At 42.0% G+C, this 27,891-nt stretch overlaps 1 protein-coding gene across 1 annotated transcript; it reads left to right on the forward strand.

Annotated features, from left to right (window-relative positions):
* The first annotated feature begins 6,020 nt into the window (after nucleotides 1-6,020).
* Nucleotides 6,021-11,988, forward strand: LOC109749074 (uncharacterized). Its single transcript, XM_073503575.1, has 9 exons — nucleotides 6,021-6,041; nucleotides 8,660-9,115; nucleotides 9,626-9,690; nucleotides 10,189-10,236; nucleotides 10,359-10,462; nucleotides 10,566-10,642; nucleotides 10,756-10,836; nucleotides 10,944-11,058; nucleotides 11,657-11,988. The coding sequence occupies exons 1-5, from the start codon at nucleotides 6,021-6,023 to the stop codon at nucleotides 10,396-10,398; spliced, it is 630 nt and encodes a 209-aa protein (XP_073359676.1). The 3' UTR covers nucleotides 10,399-10,462; nucleotides 10,566-10,642; nucleotides 10,756-10,836; nucleotides 10,944-11,058; nucleotides 11,657-11,988.
* Nucleotides 11,989-27,891: the final 15,903 nt, after the last annotated feature.

Genomic DNA, 27,891 nt, shown 5'->3' on the forward strand with positions numbered 1-27,891 from the left:
TATATACTTGATATATATAAATGGTCAAAATACGGAAGTGCTTTTATGAAAGTCAAATATGCTGTTGTCTTCCTGTTTGAATCTTCATTGGTGATTCCAAGTTTGCTGCTTCCCAAAAAGTGGATATTTGTAGTATGGACAGAACTTCAACCTATTCAACATAGATCTTACACTGAGCAGACAATAGTATAATATTTCATTTCTTGATGGCCATTTAGAGTTGTCAAAAATCTGGGACTGTGAAGTCCATTTACATTGTCAAAAATCTCGGACTGTTTTCAGAGTTGCTACAACAATGGAATTATGAGTTTGACAAAACCGTTTAAACTGAAAATCTAGGACTTCACATTTGCTACAACAGAGTTGTCAAAAATTCAGTTTACACTGTTAGTTTGACAAAAACTGTCCAAACTGAAAATTCAGTTATAATGGTGTAGGCATTGTTAATCTTTGAGTTCTTTTACTGTACCCCAGAATTAATGTAGACCGTCTATTTTCGCTGATCCAACGGCTAACATAATTGGGTGCTCCATCGGTAGCCCTGCGGAGTACCGACTTGAAAAGTCATGGAGTACCCTGATCTAAGGGGCAACACCGTAATCAATCAACCATGTCATCATTTCTCGTTAGGGTATTTTGGTTTCTTGTTTACCAGGGCATTGACGGCAGATGAGTTCTTCATGTAGCAGCAAATTTAGTAATCATCCGATCAATTGCCATGCTACCACTTTCAGATCATCAAGATTTCATCAGCTATTTTTTTGCTGTGAGAAAATCCAAAGGGGTCGACAGATCCTACTGTCCTCAACAGGGGCAATGATGGAGGGACGTCGATCTCCAGCGGGCAGCGATGACTAGAAGCGATTCGCACTGGGGACGGCGAGGGCAGATCGGTATGATCGCTGTCGGGAGAGGTTTCAGGGTGGGGTGGGGGTGCGAGGAAGGGGGAAGGGGAGCGATCGTGGCGGCGTACAGCAGAAAATGGATCGGGATGAGGCGGCGGCGCCATTCGATCGAGATGCACAAAGAAACCGGGTCCTTGTTTTTTCTCCAGCATGGTAACCCTACTGGGAGAGCTCTTAGCCTCAGTCGGAAATAACAAAGTTGCCCTTCACCCTGGACGGTCAGATCTGTTTGGTACTCCGGGGTATGTTCTGGGAGTACCAGGGTACTGTAAAAAAGCTCTAATCTTTGGGGATAATTGTGGATGTTGTGAAGTGATTTAGATATCTGCTTTGCTGTGCATACTGGCATCAAATAATTCAAACTTAATCAGTAGAAAATTGGTAACTCATGTAGGTTGGCATCAAATTATTGCCAGTAATACATTTATTGGCAATCAGTACATGATCAGTGACTGAATTAGTACATGCATAATCATCCCAGCTCCCTTGTTCCATACAACTGTAGAAATATAGTCCACAATATGTTGATTTCCATCTTGTTTGAGCTAGCTGGCACTGTACGGTTCAGATGTTGTAGGCTGCAAGCATCAAAGTTGAAGAGGCTATTAACAGAAATAATTTTCTCATATTCTTATTTTTCTTCAAGTAATTTGTTTTGTTATCAATGGTCTAAGATTTGGTCCTTGATTAAAACTGTCACGCCTTCTTTTTTTTGCTTGTTCTAATCTGCGAAGTAGTGACTGTTCAGGTTGACCTTTTTTTTCAAAAATGAAAAAAAATTCTACTCCTAGATAATACATTTACAGTACTAAAAAATTGTAAACTGGAACCAGATAGTTTCTTCTTTGATTTATGTGCCGCTTGAAGGTGCATATATGTAACTAATGGCCCGTAGGTTACCATTCTGTGTGATTGTGTCATCCATAGACACACCTTTCTTTTCTTGTATTCCAATCACACCCTGTGGTGACCTTGGTTCAGCCAAGAGCACGTGGTGATAGATGTGTCCTCTTGTTTGACAAAAATTTATTCAAAACTTTGCTTTACTGAATGCAATTTGTCCTGCTTTGTCTGAACTTGGTTCAACCAGGAAAATATACTCCATTCTTACTGAAACTTACTGAACTAACAGTAGGAGCAGGGCAAAATGGAGCTGCAACCAAGCTAACAAGAACCAATCTAAAGTTCTGAAGCTTACTGAATCAAGATGCAAGAAGATGAGGATGCAACCAATGCTATACTCCATTTTTATTTACTGAATCTGAAGTTCTGAAACATACTGAATCGTATCTAATGCAGTTTTCAAGTTTAGTTAGTCAACCCAGTCCATTAATTCTTAGCTTAGACTGAACATTTGGTTACTCCAATTTCCGCGGCGACGGGGGAGACGGTGGCTGGGGCGCGCAGTGCCCGCGGGCAACGGGGTGGAAGACAGGTTGATTAGCAAGAGAAATAAAAGGATAAGGGTTTATTTGCAAAATTATAAATGAACTGAGCTGAGGACAAGTTTTCCCGGACGGATAGAGTATTTGATACATATAAATATTATGGTCATGTTTGTCAATGATAAGTCAAATTATCTACCGCCTGGCTCCCATCGCCACTCCAACCCCACCCCCTCTCAAGGATAAAACATCGACCCATGAAGCCCCTTAGTAGGAGATCTTCCATCGAACGATATTGTGGGACAAGGAAACACTCTATGAAAGATAGGAAAAGCGCTAAACGTGTTGTAAGCCCACACCATGTCTGACTCATATTTCTCTATGCCTAGTAGGGAACGGCGTGATCCTGCGGGATCGAGGACAGTGCAGAAGCTAGAGCACTATGCACGAACGCACCCATAAGCATTCATCTACGTCCACCATATGTTGGAGCGCTCCCATAGCCACACGCTCAGGCACCACCATCAGTGGTGCAGTAGTATGGAAAGTTGGCACCACCGCGCGTCTGATGCACATAACAAGAGAGCGGATGCAAGCGTAAGACTACCTGTCACCAAGGCTAGGGGCACCCAACAAGGAATCTTGTGATGTAGTGCGGTCGAGGAAGGTGCACAAAGCAGTCGACAACCAAGGGAAAGGACACCCTGTCAGGCCACCATGGAAACCAAGAGTGCACGAGAGGTTATGGGAAATGGGGAAAGTTTGAGAGCTAAGACGTCGCCATCCAACCTAGAGAACTTTGCATGATGGCACCCATACGCATTCATCAGCGCCCATAGTCTGGTGCAGCGCCTCCGTAGCCAAACACAGAAGTATAGGCAATCAACACCATCACATCCGACGCACCATCACGTCCATAGTGAGATGAGGCAAGTTGGCGTGCAACTACATTCACCGCATCCATCATGTTGCCTAGTCAGCTACGATCTCCTTATCTAGATAGCAAGTGTCAATGCTGCAAAAAGGCAAGGAATTTAAGTACGGAGTCAGAAGCCCATCGTAAAAAAATCGCTCAATGACCATCTTGTTGTGTGTCGTCCATAGGGGTCCAAGCCAACCTCACGAACACAAACTAGAAGAGGCATATCCTCCTCGCAATTTGGTTGGTCCGGGTTTGGAGAAACCCAGCGAGGTCCACGCCCCCCCCCCCCCCCCCCTGGTCGGGCCCAAAGCCTCACGGACAAAGCACCAAACATGGGTAAAACTCCAAGACTAATCACTAGCTTCAGTAGAGGAGATCAATTCAAATGCTCCAACAGTATCTACCGAGTAAGAAAAACAATCATCGAAAAGATCTCCATTACTTATCTGTGCAAGGCTAAAACGAGGAGGTGGGGGCATGGCAAGGGACAGAGGAGCGGAAAGGCCATTGATCACAAGCTCTAATGGACTAGTAAAAGTTGACGGGAGATTACTGAAGGAAATATGCCCTAAAGGCAATAATAAAGTTGTTATTTTATATTTCCTTATTTCATAGGACTAGGGATAATTTGCATAGAATTCACCACAATCTTGTCATAAGACATTTTTTCAGGTGATAAGTTTTCCCTCTCGTTCAGCTACTCCCTTTCATTTTCTGCAGCTATAGTATCAATGAGAAGTTCATTGTCCCCCTCCTCACTTTCCTCCTCCGAAGGGTCTTCATCACTGTTCACATTTGCATTCATATTCTCCCCAGTTTCTTCTACAGTCCCCAACCTCATAGGTAATTTTTTTGTCCCTCAACCAAATTGGAAGGGGTAGAACAACCACCCATAGTAGATGAAGAGGCCCCCTGTCCCTCAGGTCGCCCACCCGCAATAAGTCTAGCTCTTTTAGGAGAAGCCCCCCCCCCCCCCCCCCCCCATCGGCATCTTGTTGCACAACTACTTTTTCTTTTCGGGGATTTTTCACTAAGATCTTATCCACAGAGTAAAAAAGTCATAAAAATGACCACCCAATACCCCCTCAGCCTTAGCAGGAATATTCTCAGCATCTCTACATCCCAGCTTAATTCTAACAGATTCAGGTCTGCTAACAGTGGATTGATCAATTTCTAGGGTCACCCCAACCAAAGAGCCCACATAAGCGATGTTCTTCTCATGTCTCTTATCCAAAGGAATGTTGCTAACATTGACCCAAGCAATGTTAAGTACACCCTTGGCACCCATAGACTCCGACCACTTTCTCAAGCTCACAACAGCTCCACAACTCTTGATATTCATACTTTCAGCGAAACAAGCTTTATCCACATCTCTGGGTGAAGGAAACCTCATCACAAAAGTATTAGGACCAATTGATCTGGCAGAACACTTCCAATTAGTATTTATGTAAGTGTTAAAAAATTCCTCTAACTGTCTGCGTGAGGCATGCCTAGTGATCACAATAAATCTATTCGTATCAGTGTTCTGATTTGGTGTGCTGGAGTCATATATGTAATAAAAACCCTTCCCCTTAGCATGAAATACACACATTGGTGCCACACATTCCCAAGGAAGCACAGTATTGCAGATTGGGACAAGATGCCTGTGTAAACCACACCTTCCACATATTAGGACAGCATACGGGCAAGTGCCCAGGTTCTTTGCAAGTAACGCAAACCTCAGCACGACCCCCTAGTGGGGAGGCATTCCTCTTGCCGGGAGTTTGATATCGACGGTCCTGTTGCTGGCGAAGATCTTGCTGTTGTTGTCGATGGCCAGCAATCCCAGCTCCCACTGCGCCTTGATTGTTGTCAACCCACTTCTCGTTCCGATGGCCATCACTCTGCGACTCCATGGGCGTGGCCTCCCATCTCCCCTTGTCGAACTGCCCACGCCTGGGGTCCATGTTGGAGGAGTTCTGCCCACCGTTGTCGATGTCGCCCGTCCAGACCAGGTTGCGGCCGCCCCCGCCACCACCGCACTAACATCTAGCGCCCCGGACGAACCGACCAGCGCCTCGCCCCGTGCGCCCTTCTCACGACCACCGTCTCTAGTGGAACGGCGTCAGCATGAGTTGCCGGCAGCGCGGATCGACGGCCATGGTCGGTGTGAGGGGAGGGAGGGGAGAGGGAAGTTAGGAAAGCCATCCTCTGGTACTACTGCTAATCTTCAGTTAGGAGTTTACTAAAAAAATGTAGAAAACTCTGATACAGCATAATTTGAGGTTGAGATTACTTTTTTTTTGCGGGTGAGATTGAGATTACCAATGACAAGGCGGTGCCTTGCCAGAAGAGCTACTGGCAGCTAGGGCTGGAAAAAAAGCTCGAAGCTCGCGAGCTAAACGAGTAGCTCGTGACTCGGCTCGAATCGACTCGAACTCGAAGAATAACGAGCCGAGCCGAGCTTTAGTTTAAGATCGTTTACATACCAAGTTAAACGAGCCGATCTCATGAATACTCGGGTAACTCATTAAGCTCGGTAAAAAAATCAATGACCACACATGCACATGCTAAATTCTCAGTTAATCTTTTTATTGTATTTGTAAGGTCCAATGTTAATATCTTTACGAGCTTAACAAACTAAACGAGGAACCTCGTTAGTTATACGAGTCGAGCCAATCTTGAATTTAAGCTCGTTACAGTAGCGAGTCGAGTCGAGCTAGCTCGTTAATGAAACGAGCTTTAGCGACTCGGCTCGAATTCCACCCCTACTGGCAGCAGTGAAGGCGCTGGTAGCGCCCGCGATGACCACGTGACCTTCTCCCGCCGATGGCCCATGCTGGCTGCCAGGTTGGCCGGAACCGGCTTTCGGGCTGTCGCCGATCGATCCTCTGTAGCGACGGCGACGCGATAGCTCTTGCCTTTTGCGATCGATCCGAGTCCCGACGATCCAGTTTCCTTTTTTTTAGGTGTGACGATCCTGTTTCTGATCGATCGAGCAGCGCTGCAGCGGCCTGGCTCTAGCTTGGATGGCTAGCGGCCTGGAAAAGGTCGGGAGCCGAGACTCACGCGGTCACTAGCGGCCCAGGAAGAGCTCTTTTTTTTTTTTGAGAAATAGATATTAGGCCTATATTAAAATTTCACGGCGACTATTTATTGCGTTAAGCGATCGAACTGGCTGCGCCCGCTGAAGAAACTGGGAATTGTGAGATGTAGGGGTTGAACTCTGGTATCGAGCGGGATCGCAAGTTAAGCTAGCCACCACACCCAAGTTCGTTTCATGTAAATAACTAGGGACGCCCCGTACTTAAAACTACACGAGTGGTTTTATTCGGGATTTTTTTCCTTTTCTAGTTTTATTTGGTTTCTTTCCTTCTCCGGTTTTCATTTTCTTTCTCCGGGTTTTTTCATTTGTTTCTTCTGTATTTTTCATTTTGTTTTTCCTTTGGTTTATTATGTTTCTTTTTCTGTTTTCTTTTTTCTTTCTATTTGTTTTTCTTTTCTTTTGTTTTTCATTCTACATTCTTATATACATGATCCAAAAAAATTCAAACACTTGTTCAATATTTTCTTTCTTTTTTATTCTCCAATTTTTTTATTCTTTTCTTTTTCATTCTCTATTTTGTTTCATTTTTTGGTTTTTTCTTTGTTTTTCTTTGTTTGTCATTCTACTTTTCTATATACATGTTCAACATTTCTTAAAATACTTGGTTAGTGTTTTTGAAGTACCTGTTAAACATTTTTTATATACATGATCAACATTTTCTTTAAATACTTGTTCAACATTTTCCTTTCCTTTTATATTCCATTCTACATTTTTTATGCCTGATCAACATTTTTTAATACCTGATCAATATTTTTTAATAAGCGACCAACATTTCTATATACTTGATCAACATCTGTATATAAGTGATCAGCATTTTTTGTGTACACATTGAACGTTGTCCCAACCCTTATTCAAAAAACTTCAAATATTTGTTCAACATTTAATATTTATGTCAACATTTTTCAAATACATGTTCAAAATTTCTCAAATACTCGTTCAACATTTTTTAACACTTATTCAACATTTTTCATATATCTTTCGCGTGGGATCGATCTCACGATCAGCTGGTTGGGACGCAGTAGCGTTGCCGCTACGCTAGAAGCAAGTTCATGCTCAATAAGCAGGCCGCGAACTACTAGAAGGAGAAAAGCATGATTTTTTGTTTTTCTCTTGATTCTCCGTTTTTTCTTATCCGTTTGTTTCATTTCATTTTATTTTTTCTTTTTTCTTCTCCGAGATTTTCATTTGTTTGTCAGTTTTTTTGCATTTTCCTTTTTCTTTGTTTTTTTATTCTTCTTTGGTTTCCCTTTTTGTTTTCATTCTACATTCGTATATACATGGCCAAAAAAATTCAAATATTTGTTCAACATTTTTCAAATACATGATCAACATTTTTTTCAAATACTTGTTGAACATTTTTTCAAATACTTTGTTCAACATTTTTTCAAATATTTGTTCAACATTTTTCAAATAGTTTTTCAATATTTTTATATACATGATCAACATTTTTTGAAATACTTTGTTCAAAATCTTTTCAAATACTAGTTCTACATTTTTTCAAATACTTAATCAACATTTCTCAAATACTCGTTCAACATTTTAAAATACTTTTTCAACATTTTTCATATACCCGTTCAACATTTTTAGTACTTATTCAACATTTTGTCAAATACGTGTTCAACATTTTAATACTTATTGAACACTTTTTAATACTTGTTCAAAAAAATTCAAATTCTCGTTCAACATTTTTTAATTCCTATGCAACATTTTTCAAAAGTGTTTTTGTAATATATGTATTTAGAATATTTTAAAGTATAAACAACAGTAAAAAAGAAAAGAAAAAACGTGAAAATCGTAAAAAAACAAAACAGGAAATAGGCGGCTGCTTACCCATGCATGTGGGCCGGCCCATATGCTCGCTGGCTTCAGCGAGCTGGAACGCTCGACTCGCTGAACGTGACAAATAGCAATGCCCTTATAATTTGGGGCCCCTAAAATTTATGGGCCCTGTGCGGGCCGCACCTTTTGTACGCCTATGGGCCCGGCCTGGTGCTAGGCTCGAGAGGATACAGCAAAGTAATTTATTAAATCTCATGCAACTTTGAACATTGGCACGGGCTAGATCGATGTATTGTCGGCTCGTGAAAAGCCTGACCCAAAATGATCTCTCTAGTCCAAGGCAAAGTAGTAGAGCAGGCTGATGAACTTAGGCCCAACGTCCGCGCTTGTATCTCGGTGGTAACACCACATCACACAACAGTAGTACTCTATACTACTATTAAACAAGCGAACTTTAATTTTCTTAAGGCAACCTGTCAAACGTACACCGAACAACAAAGCGCAATTACAGCCTCACGATTAGATTCAAGTATATGCATCAAACCGTCAAAACAATAACTTACCCAGATTAAAGTACGTTTAGCGATTTGAGTGCGCGGACGAAACTCTGCCATCCGCGTCGTCAGCCCCACGCCACGCCCAAAAAATAAAAAAAATTACCAGACGCAACTGCGCCTCAATCCGATTCACCCCCATCGACCTCGCCTCGCGCCGCCGCTCGCACCTTGCCTCGCACCCTCCGTCGACGCGGAGCTCCCTGCCGCTAGCTCCCTGCCGGTTCGAGATCCGCACTTGCCGCCGCTCGCCCCTTGCCTCGCCGCCGCACTCCTCAGTTCACCCGCACCGCCACGCCTGCCCTGCAAGAGATCAACTGCTCCGTCCTCCGCCGGGTGGCCGCCGCCGGGGACGTGGATGGACGCGAGGCGGTTGGCCGCCGGCGAACGAGGACGCGCATGCGAGATGCGCGGCGCGGAGTAGCGCTCTCCTCCCTGCCGTCGTCGGGCTCCCTGCTGCCAGCGATGCCTTCTCCGCAACATGGGTATGCTCCCTGACATCTCTCCCTCTCTCTCTCTCTCTCTCTCTCTCAATCTATTCTCTCTATTGTTTCTTTTCTCAATCACACATAGATCAGAAAGCTCTTGATCCACCAAAACGTTGAATCATGTGCATTAGGTTATCCAGGCAGGTTTCTTTCCTTTATCAACTGACTGACAATATAGTACTGTATTGAGGAACATACATTCACCAGAGATGCAATTGTTGTTGTAGAAACATATCAAGTGTTTCCTAGAAATCGTACATCAATGTGGACTGAACATACCATCATTAACCACACAAATAGGGGAAGCGTCGAGGCCTTCATCTAACTTCAGTAAATACATATCAATACAAACTTATGAAGTATCCCAAAGAATCCGCTTACCAGAAGACTGTGTTCTGCTTACCTGAAGGAACCCAAAGAATCCGAGTCCATCAGCAGTCCAGTATCCCCAGGCATCATTGACATGTGTTCTTTTGTACTGTGCTCTCTTGATTGTCGCTCATCCAGGTTGCCGGGGTGCCGGCCAAGATGAGAACAAGGCCAAGCTGCTTGGTTGTCCGTGTTCATCAAAGGTGCTCTCTGTTTTCCATCTTTCTTTTTCTGTACTTAATCCTACATGGGTGACTACTAATTTCCATGTCTACTGGGAGGAAGAAGGTTGGCGGACATATCTTTGTGACTATATCATTCACGTGCTTTGTTTCAACTCATAAAATGGATCCTTTTTAAGCTATATCAAATCATAAGACATAATTTTCAGTTGATTTTTTTCTTCTAATTCCCAGTTTATTGCTTCACATAGACTATTACATATTTATGAAAAATTGAAAGAAATGCAATAATGATGCATCTATGCAGATATATTACATATTTATGCTAGCCAATTCGAAGCTTTGTCCCAAGTGCAAGCATACCGTTGAAAAAATAAATACATGTATGACAGATCAGCCAGCAACTTGTTGATCTCTGATTCTTTGAAACTTGATGCTTATAACTGTCTATATAAGTCATTATTGTTCAGAGCCAAAGATAGCTAACAACCTATTTGGTTAAGTTGGAAACACTTTCAGATCAGGAGTAGTAGAAATTCTTAAGGGCGTTGGGATATTGAACTTCAGGTACTGATGCGTGTGTAGTTCATGTCAATCCATCCTATTATTTCATCCTTGTAGGCATACTGCTCATCTCCTTTTAATACTAATTCTCTTAATTCTTTTGTGATTTTTGTGGAGTTGTGCAGAACTGCAAATAGCTTCAGCAGGTTTGTTAGGCTAATATAAAGTAGGGAGCTTTGCTACATAATGATACAAAGATGATACTGAAGGTTGTTTTGCAACTAGCAAGGTACTTTGTTTACAAGCTGACTGTCAACTTCCTTAGAAAGATACATGGTTGTTGTGTCCTATCAGACAATATTAAACTTTTGCTATGATATTTCCTTATGCAGTTTCAAGGTCACATGGATGCTGATAGCACTCAGGTGTATGGCCTATTTGTTGCTGGGTATTGTTGCCTTTCTTCCTGGTATGCCAATGTATATTGCTTTAGTTTTCATATTGAGATTGATACAAAATCTAGGCTCCGAAGTGCAGAGTGAGAAGAGGTATGCTTATTGTTGCCTTTCTTCGTGATACCAGGTTTATACAGCGGAGGATCCTGAATTGATGCATATATTGGCTCAAAAAGTAACTAGGCTCTGAAGTGCAGATTGACAAGAGGTATGCTTACTGTTGTCTGTATCGGTCTATCTACTTGATCACCTTCATATGAACAAGTACATTGGAGTTGTTTATCTCAGTGCATCAGAATTGTTTCTTTCATGCAGAGTTTCTGCTGCTATTATTTAAATCTTAAAGAAACGTCCGTTCCTGGTTCAGAGGTTTACAAGTCCCCTTGTTCAAATATGAAAATGATTTATTTGCAAACTTCAATGCAAAATGGTTAGTCAGTCTCGAACAACTGCATCTATATATACTTTCTAGCTATGCTATTGATGCCACATCCAGATTACACTTATCTTCTCTTTTTCTTTTCTTGGGAGTAGAAAGGTTTCACTCAAGGATCGAGCAAATGCAGTTGTAATGCTTGTGTCGTCTAATTCTAAGCATGAGGACTTTTAATGTTCATGAAATATTTCTCCTCTTAAATCTAAAAAAACTAATATACATAGAAGCATGAAAATTAGATTTACTGGATTTATTGGATTCTATTTGTTGCATAATTTATTGCATATACAGTATCAAAATTAGACATAACGATGCCAATCTATTATATACAGTATCTTTGAACTAGGTTAGAAGTTGGCATTTCTGTCATGCGAGCTTCAGAGAAGGATTGATCTGATTGTCCTTTGATGTTCTAGAGTTTAGTTTGTTGGTTGCTTCAGTTACAGTGGTGTTATTTGGAATAATAATGACTTCAGGTGCTTGTAACATCGGTAGAATGGTGGAATTCTAGCAGTCATTAGTTTCAGTTTCTGTATAATTATTAGTGAGCTTGTATTGATTTTCTCCGTGTTTACACCTCTCTTGCTCCAAGCCCGGTGATTCGATTCTAACAGAGGAGCTTGCTACAGCCATCCAGGGGTCCAGGGCGATTAGATGCCCATCACTCACGGTGGCAAGAAGCTCCGTGTCGAGTTGATGAACCAACACCAGTTGGGAGCCCGGATGAAGAAGGTTGTCGCTGTTTTGGTCGATTTAGAAACCTTGTTTGGTGTCTGAAGATCCCTTTTTGCCCACTGTTCAAACCATCTCTTCATTTTTTGTGTAAATGGTAACAATACACTTCAAATAATTAAGTTTTCATCCCAAAAAATATTTTGTAAAAGGATGTACTTATCGCCTCAGATAATCCTTAATCATCATGTAGATTGCATTTTCATTTAATTATTTTTGAGAATAGCGTAGATAGTTTTCTTTAGAATTACAGATATTTGATATAGTGCATGTTAATTGAGACGTGTGTTGCACGTGCAAACTTACTAGTAGTAGGTAATAGGAGGCAGCTTGGCAGTGGACCTCCGCAGTCATGGATAACCTCCATGGAGAATCGTTCACATGATTGGACAAGTACAGATGCATCTAATAGACAGTAGGACCAAGTTTATAGATCATGCCATACAGCGCTAGGATTGGTAACAAATTAATCCACCACCCTTGCTCGTGTTCAAAGGTATATGTTTTTGTGATTCTGCTTTTTCCTATTTATACTTTGTTTTATTGAATCCGGGAAATCAGCGAGGCATCCAACGTCCATTGGGCCGCTTTCAATCAGTGACACCCATGATTTTAATCTCAGATTTTTCTGTTTGACATTTATATTGTTACAAATAGATGATCACATCCAAGTAAATGTGAACGCCATCAACGAGCCCAGTGGCAACAAGTGGAGAGAAAATGATTCCATAAGGTAGGCTAAATCCTTGTAAACCAATAAGCAATGATAATGCTGCATTAAAAAATATATGATAACAAATTCTTGCTTTTGTATTCTGGCAATGTTGTTGTTCTTCCACACTATCGACACATAATTGATCAGGATTATCAGTAGTCTCATTCCTCAATTTTTTTATTCATAGCCGCTTATGAGATTCAATGCACCGGTTTGCTCATTTGCTGGTTTTTATTTCCCAACAACTAAATAAATGTTTTCTCAGGTAACATGTTGACAAGAAAGGAGCGAGACCACTTGAACGTGGGAGTAGTTAAGCAACAGTTCACTTGTGATCGTGTTTTCAAGTTACCCCCAAGGCTCTGAACTACAGCCGCAACTTGCATATATCATACAAAACAGAATCAAAACAAATCAGATTGACATTTAAAAAAACACCACAAAAATCCTACATAACTAAATATGTAGTCCGCACTAACATATTTCTTAAAAACCTACATAGCTATGCTTCTGAGAGAGTTTATCCCCAATAATACACTGATACCTATGTGGGGCAGTGATCCACCTAGCATTCCACTAGATTTATTTCATTTGGAAACCTTTTCATACAGGTGCTTGCTTCGTTTCTTCCTACCTACACAAATCCAATTTCAATCCTCCTTCTCTTTGTCCACACCAAAAGCATCCTGTCAGGAGGAGGGCCACATCCATAATTCTCTATATTGACATGCTTATCTGTTTGTGCATGCTTCTCATTTGGTATCTAACGGTTCTCTAATCGTAACACCCACAATGTTGGTCATACGAGTTAAAACTTCTAGATGCAAAACGTAAAAAAGGTTAGGGTTCATAAAAATAAAATTGAGGCACAAATAAGCTAATTCTAGTTTGGGCATATGCTCACAATAATCATTGAATAGCATATATGCTCTGTTTGGATGTTGATATTCAGGGCCATGGAATTGAATTGGCCCCAATATCAAATCTCTGTGACTTTGATATTGACATTGAGCCCGAATTCTATTGTTTGGATGTGCACAGAATTGACACTAAGAATTTGCATGAGAGGCTCAATTCTGAAGCTTGTTTCGATGGTCATTCTCTACATTGGAATTGCTGGTTTGTTATAGGCTGAATATTGTACTTTGATGTAATGTTTAAAACAAAATTATATGCAATAGCAACACTTACACAAATACAACAATAATTAGGCATCAATTACCAACAAACTCTCTCTCTCTCTCCTTCCCACACCCACCCTCTCTCTCTCTCTCCACATGCTCTCGTGTGCTATTCTGTGTCTGAAAAACAACAAAACAACAATACTGACCTACAAAAGGTAAAAAAAAAACAATCTCATATTACTAGGACATACGGGTGAGGATTAGGGGTTTAGGTTTTTGTGTAGGATTAGGGTGTTGGGGAACGTAGTAATTCAAAAAAATTCCTACGATCACGCAAGATCTAACTAGGAGAAGCATAGCAACGAGCGGGGAGAGTGTGTCCACGTACCCTCGTAGACCGAAAGCGGAAGAATTTAGTAACGCGGTTGATGTAGTCGAACGTCTTCACGATCCAACCGATCCAAGTACCGAACGTACGGAACCTCCATGTTCAGCACACGTTCAGCACGATGACGTCCCTCGAGCTCTTGATCCAGTTGAGGACGAGGGAGAGTTTTGTCGGCACGACGGCGTGGCGACGGTGATGATGAAGTTACCGGCGCAGGGCTTCGCCTAAGCACTACGACGATATGACCGAGGTATTAAACTCTGTAGGGGGGCACCCACACGGCTAAGAGATTGTCTGTTGTGCTTTGGGGTGCCCCCCTGCCCCCGTATATAAAGGAGGGGAGGAGTAGGCCGGCGGCCAAGGAGGGTGCGCCATAGGGGGAGTCCAACTAGGATTCCCAATCCTAATTGGAGTCCCCTTCCTTTCCAAGAGGGGGAGAGAGGGAAGGAGGAGGAGAGGGAGAAGGAAAGAGGGGGGGGGGGGGCGCGCTGCCCCCTCTCTAGTCCAATTCGGACTTGCCATGGGGGGGGGCACCCCTTGCGGCCCTTCCTCTACGGTAACCTCCCGGTATTCTGAAAAATGCCCGAATCACTCTGGAACCATTCCGTTGTCCGAATATGACCTTCAAATATATCAATCTTTACCTCTCGACCATTTCCAGACTCCTCGTCATGTCCGTGGTCTCATCTGGGACTCCGAACAAACTTCGGTCATTGATACGTCTCCAACGTATCTATAATTTTTGATTGCTTCATGCTATATTATCTTCTGTTTTGGACATTATTGGGCTTTATTACTCACTTCTATAATATTTTTGGGACTAACCTATTAACCGGAGGCCCAGCCCAGAATTGCTGTTTTTTGCCTATTTCAGAGTTTCGCAGAAAACGAATATCAAACGGAGTCCAAACGGGATGAAACCTTCAGGAACGTGATTTTCGGAACGAATATGATCCAGAGGACTTGGACCCTACGTCAAGAAATCAAGCAGGAAGCCACGAGGTAGGGGGGCACGCCTACCCCCCCAGGCGCGCCCTCCACCCTCGTGGGCCCCATGTTGCTCCACCGACGTACTCCTTCCTCCTATATATACCTACGTACCCCCAAACGATCAGATATGGAGCCAAAAACCTAATTCCACCGCCGCAACCTTCTGTACCCACGAGATCCCATCTTGGGGCCTGTTCCGGAGCTCCGCCGGAGGGGGCATCGATCACGGAGGGCTTCTACATCAACACCATAGCCTCTCCGATTAAGTGTGAGTAGTTTACCTCAGACCTTCGGGTCCATAGTTATTAGCTAGATGGCTTCTTCTCTCTTTTTGGATCTCAATACAATGTTCTCCCCCTCTCTTGTGGAGATCTATTCGATGTAATCTTCTTTTGCGGTGTGTTTGTTGAGACCGATGAATTGTGGGTTTATGATCAAGTTTATCTATGAACAATATTTGAATCTTCTGAATTCTTTTATGTATGATTGGTTATCTTTGCAAGTCTCTTCGAATTATCAGTTTGGTTTGGCCTACTAGATTGATCTTTCTTGCAATGGGAGAAGTGCTTAGCTTTGGGTTCAATCTTGCGGTGTCCTTTCCCAGTGACAGTAGGGGCAACAAGGCACGTATTGTATTGTTGCCATCGAGGATAACAAGATGGGGTTTTTATCATATTGCATGAATTTATCCCTCTACATCATGTCATCTTGCTTAAAGCGTTACTCTGTTCTTATGAACTTAATACTCTAGATGCATGCTGGATAGCGGTCGATGTGTGGAGTAATAGTAGTATATGCAGGCAGGAGTCGGTCTACTTGTCTCGGACGTGATGCCTATATACATGATCATACCTAGATATTCTCATAACTATGCTCAATTATGTCAATTGCTCAACAGTAATTTGTTCACCCACCGTAAAATACTTATGCTCTTGAGAGAAGCCACTAGTGAAACCTATGGCCCCGGGGTCTATTTTCCTTAATATTAATCTCCCGACAACAAGCTATTTCTTTTGCCGTTTTTATTTACTTTATTTACTTTGCATCTTTATCATAAAAATACCAAAAATATTATCTATCATATCTATCAGATCTCACTCTCGTAAGTGACCGTGTAGGGATTGACAACCCCTTATCGCGTTGGTTGCGAGGATTTATTTGTTTGTGTAGGTGCGAGGGACTTGCGTGTAGCCTCCTACTGGATTGATACCGTGGTTCTCAAAAACTGTGGGAAATACTTACGCTACTTTGCTGCATCACCCTTTCCTCTTCAAGGGAAAACCAACGCAGTGCTCAAGAGGTAGCAAGAAGGATTTTTGGCACCGTTGCCGGGGAGGTCTACGCAAAAGTCAACATACCAAGTACCCATCACAAACCCTTATCTCCCGCATTACATTATTTGCCATTTGCCTCTCGTTTTCCTCTTCCGCACTTCACCCTTGCCGTTTTATTCACCCTCTCCTTTCCGTTTGCCTCTTTTTGCCCGTCTCTTGTTTGCTCGTGTGTTGGATTGTTTGTTTGTCACGATGGCTCAAGATAATACCAAATTATGTGACTTTACCAATACCAACAATAATGATTTCCTTAGCACTCCGATTGCTCCTCTTACCGACACTGAATCTTGTGAAATCAATGCTACTTTGTTGAATCTTGTCATGAAAGATCAATTCGCCGGCCTTCCTAGTGAAGATGCCGCTACTCATCTAAATAGCTTTGTTGATTTGTGTGATATGCAAAAGAAGAAAATGTTGACAATGATATTGTTAAATTGAAGCTATTTATTTTTTCGCTTAGAGATCGTGCTAAAGCTTGGTTTTCGTCTTTGCCTAAAAATAGTATTGATTCTTGGAATAAGTGCAAAGATGCTTTTATCTCTAAGTATTTTCCTCCCGCTAAGATTATCTCTCTTAAAACGATATTATGAATTTTAAGCAACTTGATCACGAACATGTTGCACAATCTTGGGAGACGATGAAATTAATGATACGTAATTGCCCTACGCATGGTTTAAATTTGTGGATGATTATACAAAAATTTTATGCCGGATTGAATTTTGCTTCTAGAAATCTTTTAGATTCGGCCGCGGGAGGCACTTTTATGGAAATCACCTTAGGAGAAGCTACTAAACTCCTAGATAATATGATGGTTAATTATTCTCAATGGCACACTGAAAGATCTACTAATAAAAAAGTGCATGCGATAGAAGAAATTAATGTTTTGAGTGGAAAGATGGATGAACTTATGAAATTATTTGCTAGTAAGAGTGTTTCTTCTTATCCTAATGATATGCCTTTGTCTACTTTGATTGAGAATAATAATGAATCTATGGATGTGAATTTTGTTGGTAGGAATAATTTTGGTAACAATGCGTATAGAGGAAACTTTAATCCTAGGCCTTATCCTAGCAATTCCTCTAATAATTATGGTAATTCCTACAACAATTCTTATGGAAATTTTAATAAGATGCCCTCTGAATTTGAGACTAGTGTTAAAGAATTTATGAATTCACAAAAGAATTTCAATGCTTTGCTTGAAGAAAAATATCTTAAAGTTGATGAATTGGCTAGGAACGTTGATAGAATTTCTCTTGATGTTGATTCTTTGAAACTTAGATCTATTCCACCTAAGCATGATATCAATGATTCTCTCAAAGCCATGAGAATTTCCATTGATGAGTGCAAAGAAAGAACCGCTAGGATGCGTGCTAAGAAAGATTGCTTTATAAAAGCGTGTTCTTCTAATTTTTATGAAAACAAAGATGAAGATCTAAAAGTTATTGATGTGTCCCCTATTAAATCTTTGTTTTGCAATATGAATCTTGATAATGATGGGACTGAATATGATCCACCCTTACCTAGAAGGCGTTCCAAAAATTCGGAGTTTTTAGATCTTGATGCTAAAATTGATAAAAGTGGGATTGAAGAGAACAAAACCCTAGATATTAATAAACCGACTATTTTGGATTTCAAGGAATTTAATTATGATAATTGCTCTTTGACAGATTGTATTTCCTTGTTGCAATCCGTGCTAAATTCTCCTCATGCTTATAGTCAAAATAAAGCTTTTACCAAACATATCGTTAATGCTTTGATGCAATCTTATGAAGAAAAGCTTGAGTTGGAAGTTTCTATCCCTAGAAAACTTTATGATGAGTGGGAACCTACTATTAAAATTAAGATTAAAGATCATGAATGCTATGCTTTGTGTGATTTGGGTGCTAGTGTTTCCACGATTCCAAAAACTTTGTGTGATTTCCTAGGTTTCCGTGATTTTGATGATTGCTCTTTAAACTTGCACCTTGCGGATTCCACTATTAAGAAACCTATGGGAAGAATTAATGATGTTCTTATTTTTGCAAATAGGAATTATGTGCCCGTAGATTTTATCGTTCTTGACATAGATTGCAATCCTTCATGTCCTATTATTCTTGGTAGACCTTTCCTTAGAACGATTGGTGCAATCATTGATATGAAGGAAGGGAATATTAGATTCCAATTTCCATTAAAGAAAGGCATGGAACACTTCCCTAGGAAGAAAATAAAATTACCATATCAATCTATCATGAGAGCCACTTATGGATTGCCTACCAACGATGGCAATACCTAGATCTATCCTTGCTTTTATGCCTAGCTAGGGGCGTTAAACGATAGCGCTTGTTGGGAGGCAACCCAAATTTATTTTTAGTTTTTTTGCTTTTTGCTTCTGTTTAGGAATAAATATTTTTTCTAGCCTCTGGCTAGATGTGTTTTTATGTTTTAATTAGTGTTTGTGCCAAGTTAAACCTATAGGATTTTCTTGGATGATAGTTATTTGATCTTGCTGTAATTTCCAGAAACTTTCTGTTCACAAAAATAATTGTTACAAATCACCAGAACGTGATAAAATATTGATTCCAATTGCTGCTGATCAATAAACAAATTGTCTAGGTCTTCCTATTTTGGATGATTTTTTGGAGTTCCAAAAGTTTGCGTTAGTTACAGATTACTACAGACTGTTCTGTTTTTGACAGATTATGTTTTTCGTGTGTTGTTTGCTTATTTTGATGAATCTATGGCTAGTAAAAGAGTTTATAAACCATAGAGAAGTTGGAATACAGTAGTTTTAACACCAATATAAATAAATAATGAGTTCATTACAGTACCTTGAAGTGGTCTTTTGTTTTCTTTCGCTAACGGAGCTCACGAGATTTTTTTGCTGAGTTTCGTGTTGTGAAGTTTTCAAGTTTTGGGTGAAAGATTTGATGGATTATGGAACAAGGAGTGGCAAGAGCCTAAGCTTGGGGATGCCCATGGAACCCCCAAGATAATCTAAGGACACCTAAAAGCCAAAGCTTGGGGATGCCCCGGATGGCATCCCCTCTTTCGTCTACTTCCATCGGTAACTTTACTTGGAGCTATATTTTTATTCACCACATGATATGTGTTTTGCTTGGAGCGTTTTGTATGATTTGAGTCTTTGTTTTTTAGTTTACCGCAATCATCCTTGCTGTACACATCTTTTGAGAGAGACACACATGATTCGGAAATTATTAGAATACTCTATGTGCTTCACTTATATCTTTTGAGTTATATAGTTTTTGCTCTAGTACTTCACTTATATATTTTAGAGCACGGTGGTGGATTTGTTTTATAGAAACTATTGATCTCTCATGCTTCACTTAGATTATTTTGAGAGTCTTAAATAGCATGGTAATTTGCTTAAATAATCCTAATATTCTAGGTATTCAAGAATAGTAAAAACTTTCTTATGAGTGTTTTGAATACTAAGAGAAGTTTGATGCTTGATGATTGTTTTGAGACATGGAGGTAGTGATATTAAAGTTGTGCTAGTTGAGTAGTTGTGAATTTGAGAAATACTTGTGTTGAAGTTTGCAAGTCCCGTAGCATTCACGTATGGTAAACGTTATGTAAAAAATTTGAAACATGAGGTGTTCTTTGATTGTCCTCCTTATGAGTGGCGGTCGGGGACGAGCCATGGTCTTTTCCTACCAATCTATCCCCCTAGGAGCATGCACGTAGTGCTTGGTTTTTGATGACTTGTAGATTTTTTCAATAAGTATGTGAGTTCTTTATGACTAATGATGAGTCCATGGATTATACGCACTCTCACCTTTCCATCATTGCTAGCCTCTTCGGTACCGTGCATTGCCCTTTCTCACATTGAGAGTTGGTGCAAACTTCGCCGGTGCATCCAAACCCCGTGATATGATACGCTCTTTCACACATAAACCTCCTTATATCTTCCTCAAAACAGCCACCATACCTACCTATTATGGCATTTCCATAGCCATTCCGAGATATATTGCCATGCAACTTTCCACCATTCCGTTTATCATGACACATTCATCATTGTCATATTGCTTTGCATGATCATGTAGTTGACATAGTATTTGTGGCAAAGCCACCGTTCATAATTCTTTCATACATGCCACTCTTGGTTCATTGCATATCCCGGTACACCGCCGGAGGCATTCATATAGAGTCATACTTTGTTCTAGTATCGAGTTGTAATCATTGAGTTGTAAATAAATAGAAGTGTGATGATCATCATTTTTCTAGAGCATTGTCCCAAGTGAGGAATAAAAAATGAGAGGAAGTCCATAAAAAAAAGAGAAGGCCAAAAAAAATGAGAGAAAAAGAGAGAAGGGACAATGTTACTATCCTTTACCACACTTGTGCTTCAAAGTAGCACCATAATCTTCATGATAGAGAGTCTCTTGTTTTGTCACTTTCATATACTAGTGGGAATTTTTCATTATAGAACTTGGCTTGTATATTCCAACAATGGGCCTCCTCAAGTGCCCTAGGTCTTCGTGAGCAAGCAAGTTGGATGCACACCCACTTAGTTTCTTTTGTTGAGCTTTCATATATTTATAGCTCTAGTGCATCCGTTGCATGGCAATCCCTACTCCTTGCATTAACATCAATCGATGGGCATCTCCATAGCTCATTGATTAGCCTCATTGATGTGAGACTTTCTCCTTTTTTGTCTTCTCCACATAACCCCCATCATCATATTCTATTCCACCCAAAGTGCTATGTCCATGGCTCACGCTCATGTATTCCGTGAAGGTTGAAAAAGTTTGAGATTACTAAAGTATGAAACAATTGCTTGGCTTGCCATCGGGGTTGTGCATGATGAGAGCATTCTTGTGTGACGAAAATGGAGCATGACTAAACTATATGATTTTGTAGGGATGAACTTTCTTTGGCCATGTTATTTTGAGAGGACATAATTGCTTAGTTAGTATGCTTGAAGTATTATTATTTTTATGTCAATATGAACTTTTATCTTGAATCTTTCGGATCTGAATATACATGCCACAATTAAGAAGAATTACATTGAAATTATGCCTAGTAGCATTCCACATCAAAAATTCTGTTTTTATCATTTACCTACTCGAGGACGAGCAGGAATTAAGCTTGGGGATGCTTGATACGTCTCCAACGTATCTATAATTTTTTATTGCTCCATGCTATATTATCTTCTGTTTTGGACATTATTGGGCTTTATTATTCACTTTTATATTATTTTTGGGACTAACCTATTAACCGGAGGCCCAGCCCAGAATTGTTGTTTTTTGCCTATTTCAGAGTTTCGCAGAAAAAGAATATCAAACGGAGTCCAAACGGGATGAAACCTTCGGGAACGTGATTTTCGGAACAAACATGATCCAGAGGACTTGGACCCTACGTCAAGAAATCAAGCAGGAAGCCACGAGGTAGGGGGGCGTGCCTACCCCCCCCCCCAAGCGCGCCCTCCACCCTCATGGGCCCCACGTTGCTCCACCGACGTACTCCTTCCTCCTATATATACCTACGTACCCCCAAACGATCAGATACGGAGCCAAAAACCTAATTCCACCGCCGCAACCTTCTGTACCCATGAGATCCCATCTTGGGGCCTGTTCCGGAGCTCCGCCGGAGGGGGCATCGATCACGGAGGGCTTCTACATCAACACCATGGCCTCTCCGATGAAGTGTGAGTAGTTTACCTCAGACATTCGGGTCCATAGTTATTAGCTAGATGGCTTCTTCTCTCTTTTTGGATCTCAATACAATGTTCTCCCCCTCTCTTGTGGAGATCTATTCGATGTAATCTTCTTTTGCGGTGTGTTTGTTGAGACCGATGAATTGTGGGTTTATGATCAAGTTTATCTATGAACAATATTTGAATCTTCTGAATTATGATTGGTTATCTTTGCAAGTCTCTTCGAATTATCAGTTTGGTTTGGCCTACTAGATTGATCTTTCTTGCAATGGGAGAAGTGCTTAGCTTTGGGTTCAATCTTGCGGTGTCCTTTCCCAGTGACAGTAGGGGCAGCAAGGCACGTATTGTATTGTTGCCATCGAGGATAACAAGATGGGGTTGTTATCATATTGCATGAATTTATCCCTCTACATCATGTCATCTTGCTTAAAGCGTTACTCTGTTCTTATGAACTTAATACTCTAGATGCATGCTGGATAGCGGTCAATGTGTGGAGTAATAGTAGTAGATGCAGGCAGGAGTCGGTCTACTTGTCTCAGACGTGATGCCTATATACATGATCATACCTAGATATTCTCATAACTATGCTCAATTCTGTCAATTGCTCAACAGTAATTTGTTCACCCACCGTAAAATACTTATGCTCTTGAGAGAAGCCACTAGTGAAACCTATGGCCCCCGGGTCTATTTTCCATCATATTAATCTCCCGACAACAAGCTATTTATTTTGCCATTTTTATTTACTTTATTTACTTTGCATCTTTATCATAAAAATACCAAAAATATTATCTATCATATCTATCAGATCTCACTCTCGTAAGTGACCGTGTAGGGATTGACAACCCCTTATCGCGTTGGTTGCGAGGATTTATTTGTTTGTGTAGGTGCGAGGGACTTGCGTGTAGCCTCCTAGTGGATTGATACCTTGGGTCTCAAAAACCGAGGGAAATACTTACGCTACTTTGCTGCATCACCCTTTCCTCTTCAAGGGAAGACCAACGCAGTGCTCAAGAGGTAGCAGTCATCAAATCACATAACTCATAATACAAATCGTCATCGAACGTTAAGCGTGTGGACCCTACGGGTTCGAGAACTATGTAGACATGACCGAGACACATCTCCGATCAATAACCAATAGCGGAACCTGGATTCTCATATTGGCTCCTACATATTCTACGAAGATCTTTATCGGTCAAACCGCATAACGACATACGTTGTTCCCTTTGTCATCGATATGTTACTTGCCCGAGATTCGATCGTCGGTATCATCATACCTAGTTCAATCTCGTTGCCGGCAAGTCTCTTTACTCGTTCAGTAATGCATCATGCTACAACTAACTCATTAGTCACATTGCTTGTAAGGCTTATAGTGATGTGCATTACCGAGAGGGCCCAGAGATACCTCTCCGATACACGGAGTGACAAATCCTAATCTCGATCTATGCCAACCCAACAAACACCTTCGGAGACACATGTAGAGCATCTTTATAATCACCCAGTTACGTTGTGATGTTTTATAGCACACAAGGTGTTCCTCCGGTATTCGGGAGTTGCATAATCTCATAGTTAGAGGAACATGTATAAGTCATGAAGAAAGCAATAGCAATAAAACTAAACGATCATTATGCTAAGCTAACGGATGGGTCTCTAATGATGTGATCCCGTTCATCAAATGACAACACATATCTATGGCTAGGAAACTTAACCATCTTTGATTAACAAGCTAGTCAAGAAGAGGCATACTAGGGACACTCTATTTGTCTATGTATTCACACATGTAGTAAGTTTCCGGTTAATACAATTCTAGCATGAATAATAAACATTTATCATGATATAAGGAAATATAAATAACAACTTTATTATTGCCTCTAGGGCATATTTCCTTCATAGGGAGGGGCTAGGGGCTGGTGGCTAGAGGAAGAAGTAGCCATGGGCGAAGATGCTGCCGTGCCTTCTGCCATGGGAGGAGGGCGTGCAGTGGTGGGTCAAGCAGACAACGACTACAAGAACTAGGGCACGGTGAGGAGAGCGAGCAGGGAGATGGGAACGCGGGGTGGGTGAGGTAGACACGCCTAAAGGTAGGCGCATGCTTGGGAGAAGGGGACCCGCCGGAGAGAAGAGAGAAGGAAGACGACAGAGAGGGATGACCTACACCGTCGGATGCACCGCGTCGCGCCTGTGTTTCGCTTCCTCTCCCTCTCTCGTATACTTTTCCCACGAGCACGGGCGAACCGGTAAGTGAGCGCTCGATCCCGAATATCAGCCAAAGTCGAGGTCGTGGCCTCCGAATTCGGGAATAGCTACGCGGGCCGAGAGAGTGGGCTAGCCAATATCTCAGGCCAATTCAATAACTCAATTCCCTGACCGTCCAAACAATAACATTCGGGCTGGCCAATGCCAATATTAATTTCTAGGCCTCAATATCAATATCTAAACGGGGTGATAGTATAAAAAACAATATGGAAATAATTGGATTAGTATGAGAGTAGTTGCGCCAACATCATGCACGGCCAGCACCATCGAGCTAGTATGTTCTCTGCCAACCTCCTCCAATCAGATAATAGCATCAAACACCAAAGTACCATAGTTAATTACTAAAAGTCCCAATCTTTCGAGCGCAAAGAGCACCGCCGCTGATGTGGGGGGACAGGGGACAATATGGAGCACCAACAACCACTACTTGACGGTTCGAGGTGATGGTTGCCCAGGGCAAGAAGAGGGAAGCAGACACCTTTGGAGGGGTCCCTCCACTAGTGCAGAACCGGGCTATAGCACCGGTTCTTAAGGGCCTTTAGTGCCGGTTTTGTAACCGGCACTAAAGGGTGCACTACTGGAATCTGACATTTTGCCGTCTGCCAGCTGATGGAAAAGAGGCTCTTTGCCGTCTGTTTTGATAAAGCAGACGACAAAGAACAAGCTGATGGCAAAGAGAGTCTTTGCCATCAGCTGGCTCTTTGCCGTCTGCTAGCTGACGGCAAAGAGGAAAAGGCAGACGACAAAGAGCCTGGTGGGCCCCACGGGGCACGGCGTGGCTAGGTCAATTTCTTTGCCGTCTGCTAGCAGACGGCAAAGAGGTCAACTTCTTTGCCGTCTGCTAGCGGACGGCAATGTCCCTCCTTTGCCGCCTGCTAGCAGACGGCAAATATTCTTTGCCATCTGCTAGCAGACGGCAAAGAGGTGGTCTATCTTTTTTTTGCGGGTAAAGGCATAACACACTGATGTATCAACCTTTTGAATTTTTTGAAAATCTAAACAAGGTCAAAAGAATATGAAATTTGGCACGGTATCGGTTTATAAGTCCTAGAGGACGTGGAAACAGTTTAAGAAAATTTACTAAATTTTTGCATGTCTGTTTTATCAAAAGAAATAGGATGAACAAACACAAATCTTCTGCTGATTTCCTATTGCTTGGAACCTTTTCCCCCTGGATCGATGACATGGCAGGGCATCCACCCCAACCACGCACCGCACGCACCCATCGTGTGTGGGGCCCTCAGCATCGCTCGCACGCATCGCACAAACAGACAAGCCATCGTGCACAGGGCCCTCCCCCTCGTCCCTTATCCACCCACCCCCATGTTCTTTGTGTCTCTATCTCGTCTCGCACCATTCTCTCTCTCGTCGGCGCAACCAACTCGCCCGCGTACCGGTCCTCTTGCCGGAGCCACCAGCCGCAGGTTCTCCGACCGGCGAACCCTCCGCCACCGCCGGCAGACCTCCGGCCTCCCCTTCCTCTGCTCTGCCTCCTTCGGCTCCCTTCTTCTCCCGCTACAACGCGCCACAAGGTCGGATCCACTCGCCGGTCACCAGCCTTGGTCCTCCGGCCAGCGAACCCTCTGCCGGCACCGGCAGGCCCCTGGCCTCCCCTTCCTCTCCTCTACCCCCTCTCCGAATCATCTCTCTCCAGGAACCAGCGGGGCGGACAGCGGGAGCAGGGCACGGCCGCTGCGGGCCTGTGCGGGCAGGGCGACCGGCACGGGAGGCTGCTACGAGCGACGCGCAGGCGAGCGGCGGTAGCAGGCACTAGTAGAAAAAGGGTCATCTGTCCCGGTTGGTAAGGGCCTTTTGTCCCGGTTGTTGAACCGGGACTAAAGGGTCGTTACTAATGCCCTAGCCCTTTAGTCCCGGTTCTTACACGAACCGGGACAGATGGGCCTCCACGTGGCCGCTGCGGCCAGCCCAGGCAGGAGGGCCTTTGGTCCCGGTTGGTGACACCAACCGAGACCAAAAGGCATCCACGCGTCAGCATTTCAGTGGCTGGGGTTTTTGTTTTTTTTGAAAGGGGGAGGGTTTAGGGGGTAATTTAGGGTGTGTAAGCTAGCTAACAGAGAGAACTGTCCTCTCTTATTTCCGTGCTTGATTTACCAACGCTACTGCTATGCCTAAACATGGCTTGGATTAAAGTGAAGGCAACATGTGGTGCATGTCGAAAGTAATATTAATCCTAACTTGATCAAGTTTGGATTAGTACTACTTTTGACATGCACCACATGCTTGTTGCCTTCACTTCATTCCAATCCATGTTCATTTCACCCACTGATATATAATAACTCTTCATGCCTGCATCATGCATCATCATAATAACAAGTCCTACTAATCATCATCATACAACTTCTACTCGTTATTAATAACAAGTCATACGATCATCATCCTCATAGTCATTGAACCAACCCCACTTAATTGTTCTTAGCACATGATCATCAGTATTAGGTACGACCTAAATACCCTCTTTAAGGTAAAATAGCATAAAACAATATAGACCCCGACTCTCCATTATGGAGAATGGAGATCATCCTGTCTCCAATTTTTGCGCTTTGCTTCCTTTTGCTTCCAAGAACCTCCTTGCGACTGTCCATACATTTTTTCCATTCTTTGATTTTCATGTCTCCACTTCTTTTAGAAATCCGGTATGGACAGTTGAGATTCTTAGGATGACCTGGTTGTATGTTCAAAACATCAAGGCTACCATTCTGACACATCAAATGAGGCACACAATCCTCTGAGATTATCTGTTAAAAACATAGTAATAACTTCATAGTTAGCAATGATGTACTAGTTTTAGAAGTATCAAAAAGATGCACGGATGTCGTAATAGTAAGAAATCTTGCCAGGGTATCTCCATAGTAGTTACCGTAGTTCAACACGTGCACTAGTGGCACGTATTGACCATAATGTGGAGGAGTTTTACAATAGATATTGTAATTTTCAAGATCAGTACAAAATCCGACCAGATGAGTTTTCTCCTTATAAGTTAACTCAGAGCCATCGGTGTAGTAGGTTCTGTCTACCATGTTTCGCACATTGTTTGAACAGTCAAAATAAGCTGTCAATGAAAATAAGCTGTCAACTATTTTGAAATGAACAATATAAATTAGCTAATAACTATGTTTGAGAAACTCACATAGCGGTAGAATTGGAGCGTATCAACAAGGACCCAAATGTCCATATTGTCTTGCTCGATGTCAGGATCACCAAGATCCATGGTGACAAGCATAGCCTCATCAAAACCATACATCTTGCAAAATGCTTCCTAATTTTTGCAACCAAAATGGGTTACGCTCTCAGAATTATACAGATTTACTTCAAAATCTATATCATGATGGGTCCTTAGGTGAATTTTCTTTGTTTCCATACTTTAATGGTCTTCAAAACCCATCCTCTCCAAGACGTAGCGTCTTGCATGGCATGGGATAAGCTAGTCGAATTGTAAAAGATGAAAAGTACACGTTGAAATAGTTGAAGTCGTGCTTAATTACGAAAAAATAACACTTGTCGTCGTTGCGTACCGTTTTAACATCGAAGGTCTCCTCCAGCTTAATACTGAAGCGCCAATCTTCGTCCAGGTGAGGCCTGTCGCACAGACCTCGGTCGTCGTGGCACCAGTCGCA

The sequence above is a fragment of the Aegilops tauschii genome, chromosome 7, assembly GCF_002575655.3.
Source record: "Aegilops tauschii subsp. strangulata cultivar AL8/78 chromosome 7, Aet v6.0, whole genome shotgun sequence".
NCBI lineage: Eukaryota > Viridiplantae > Streptophyta > Magnoliopsida > Poales > Poaceae > Aegilops > Aegilops tauschii.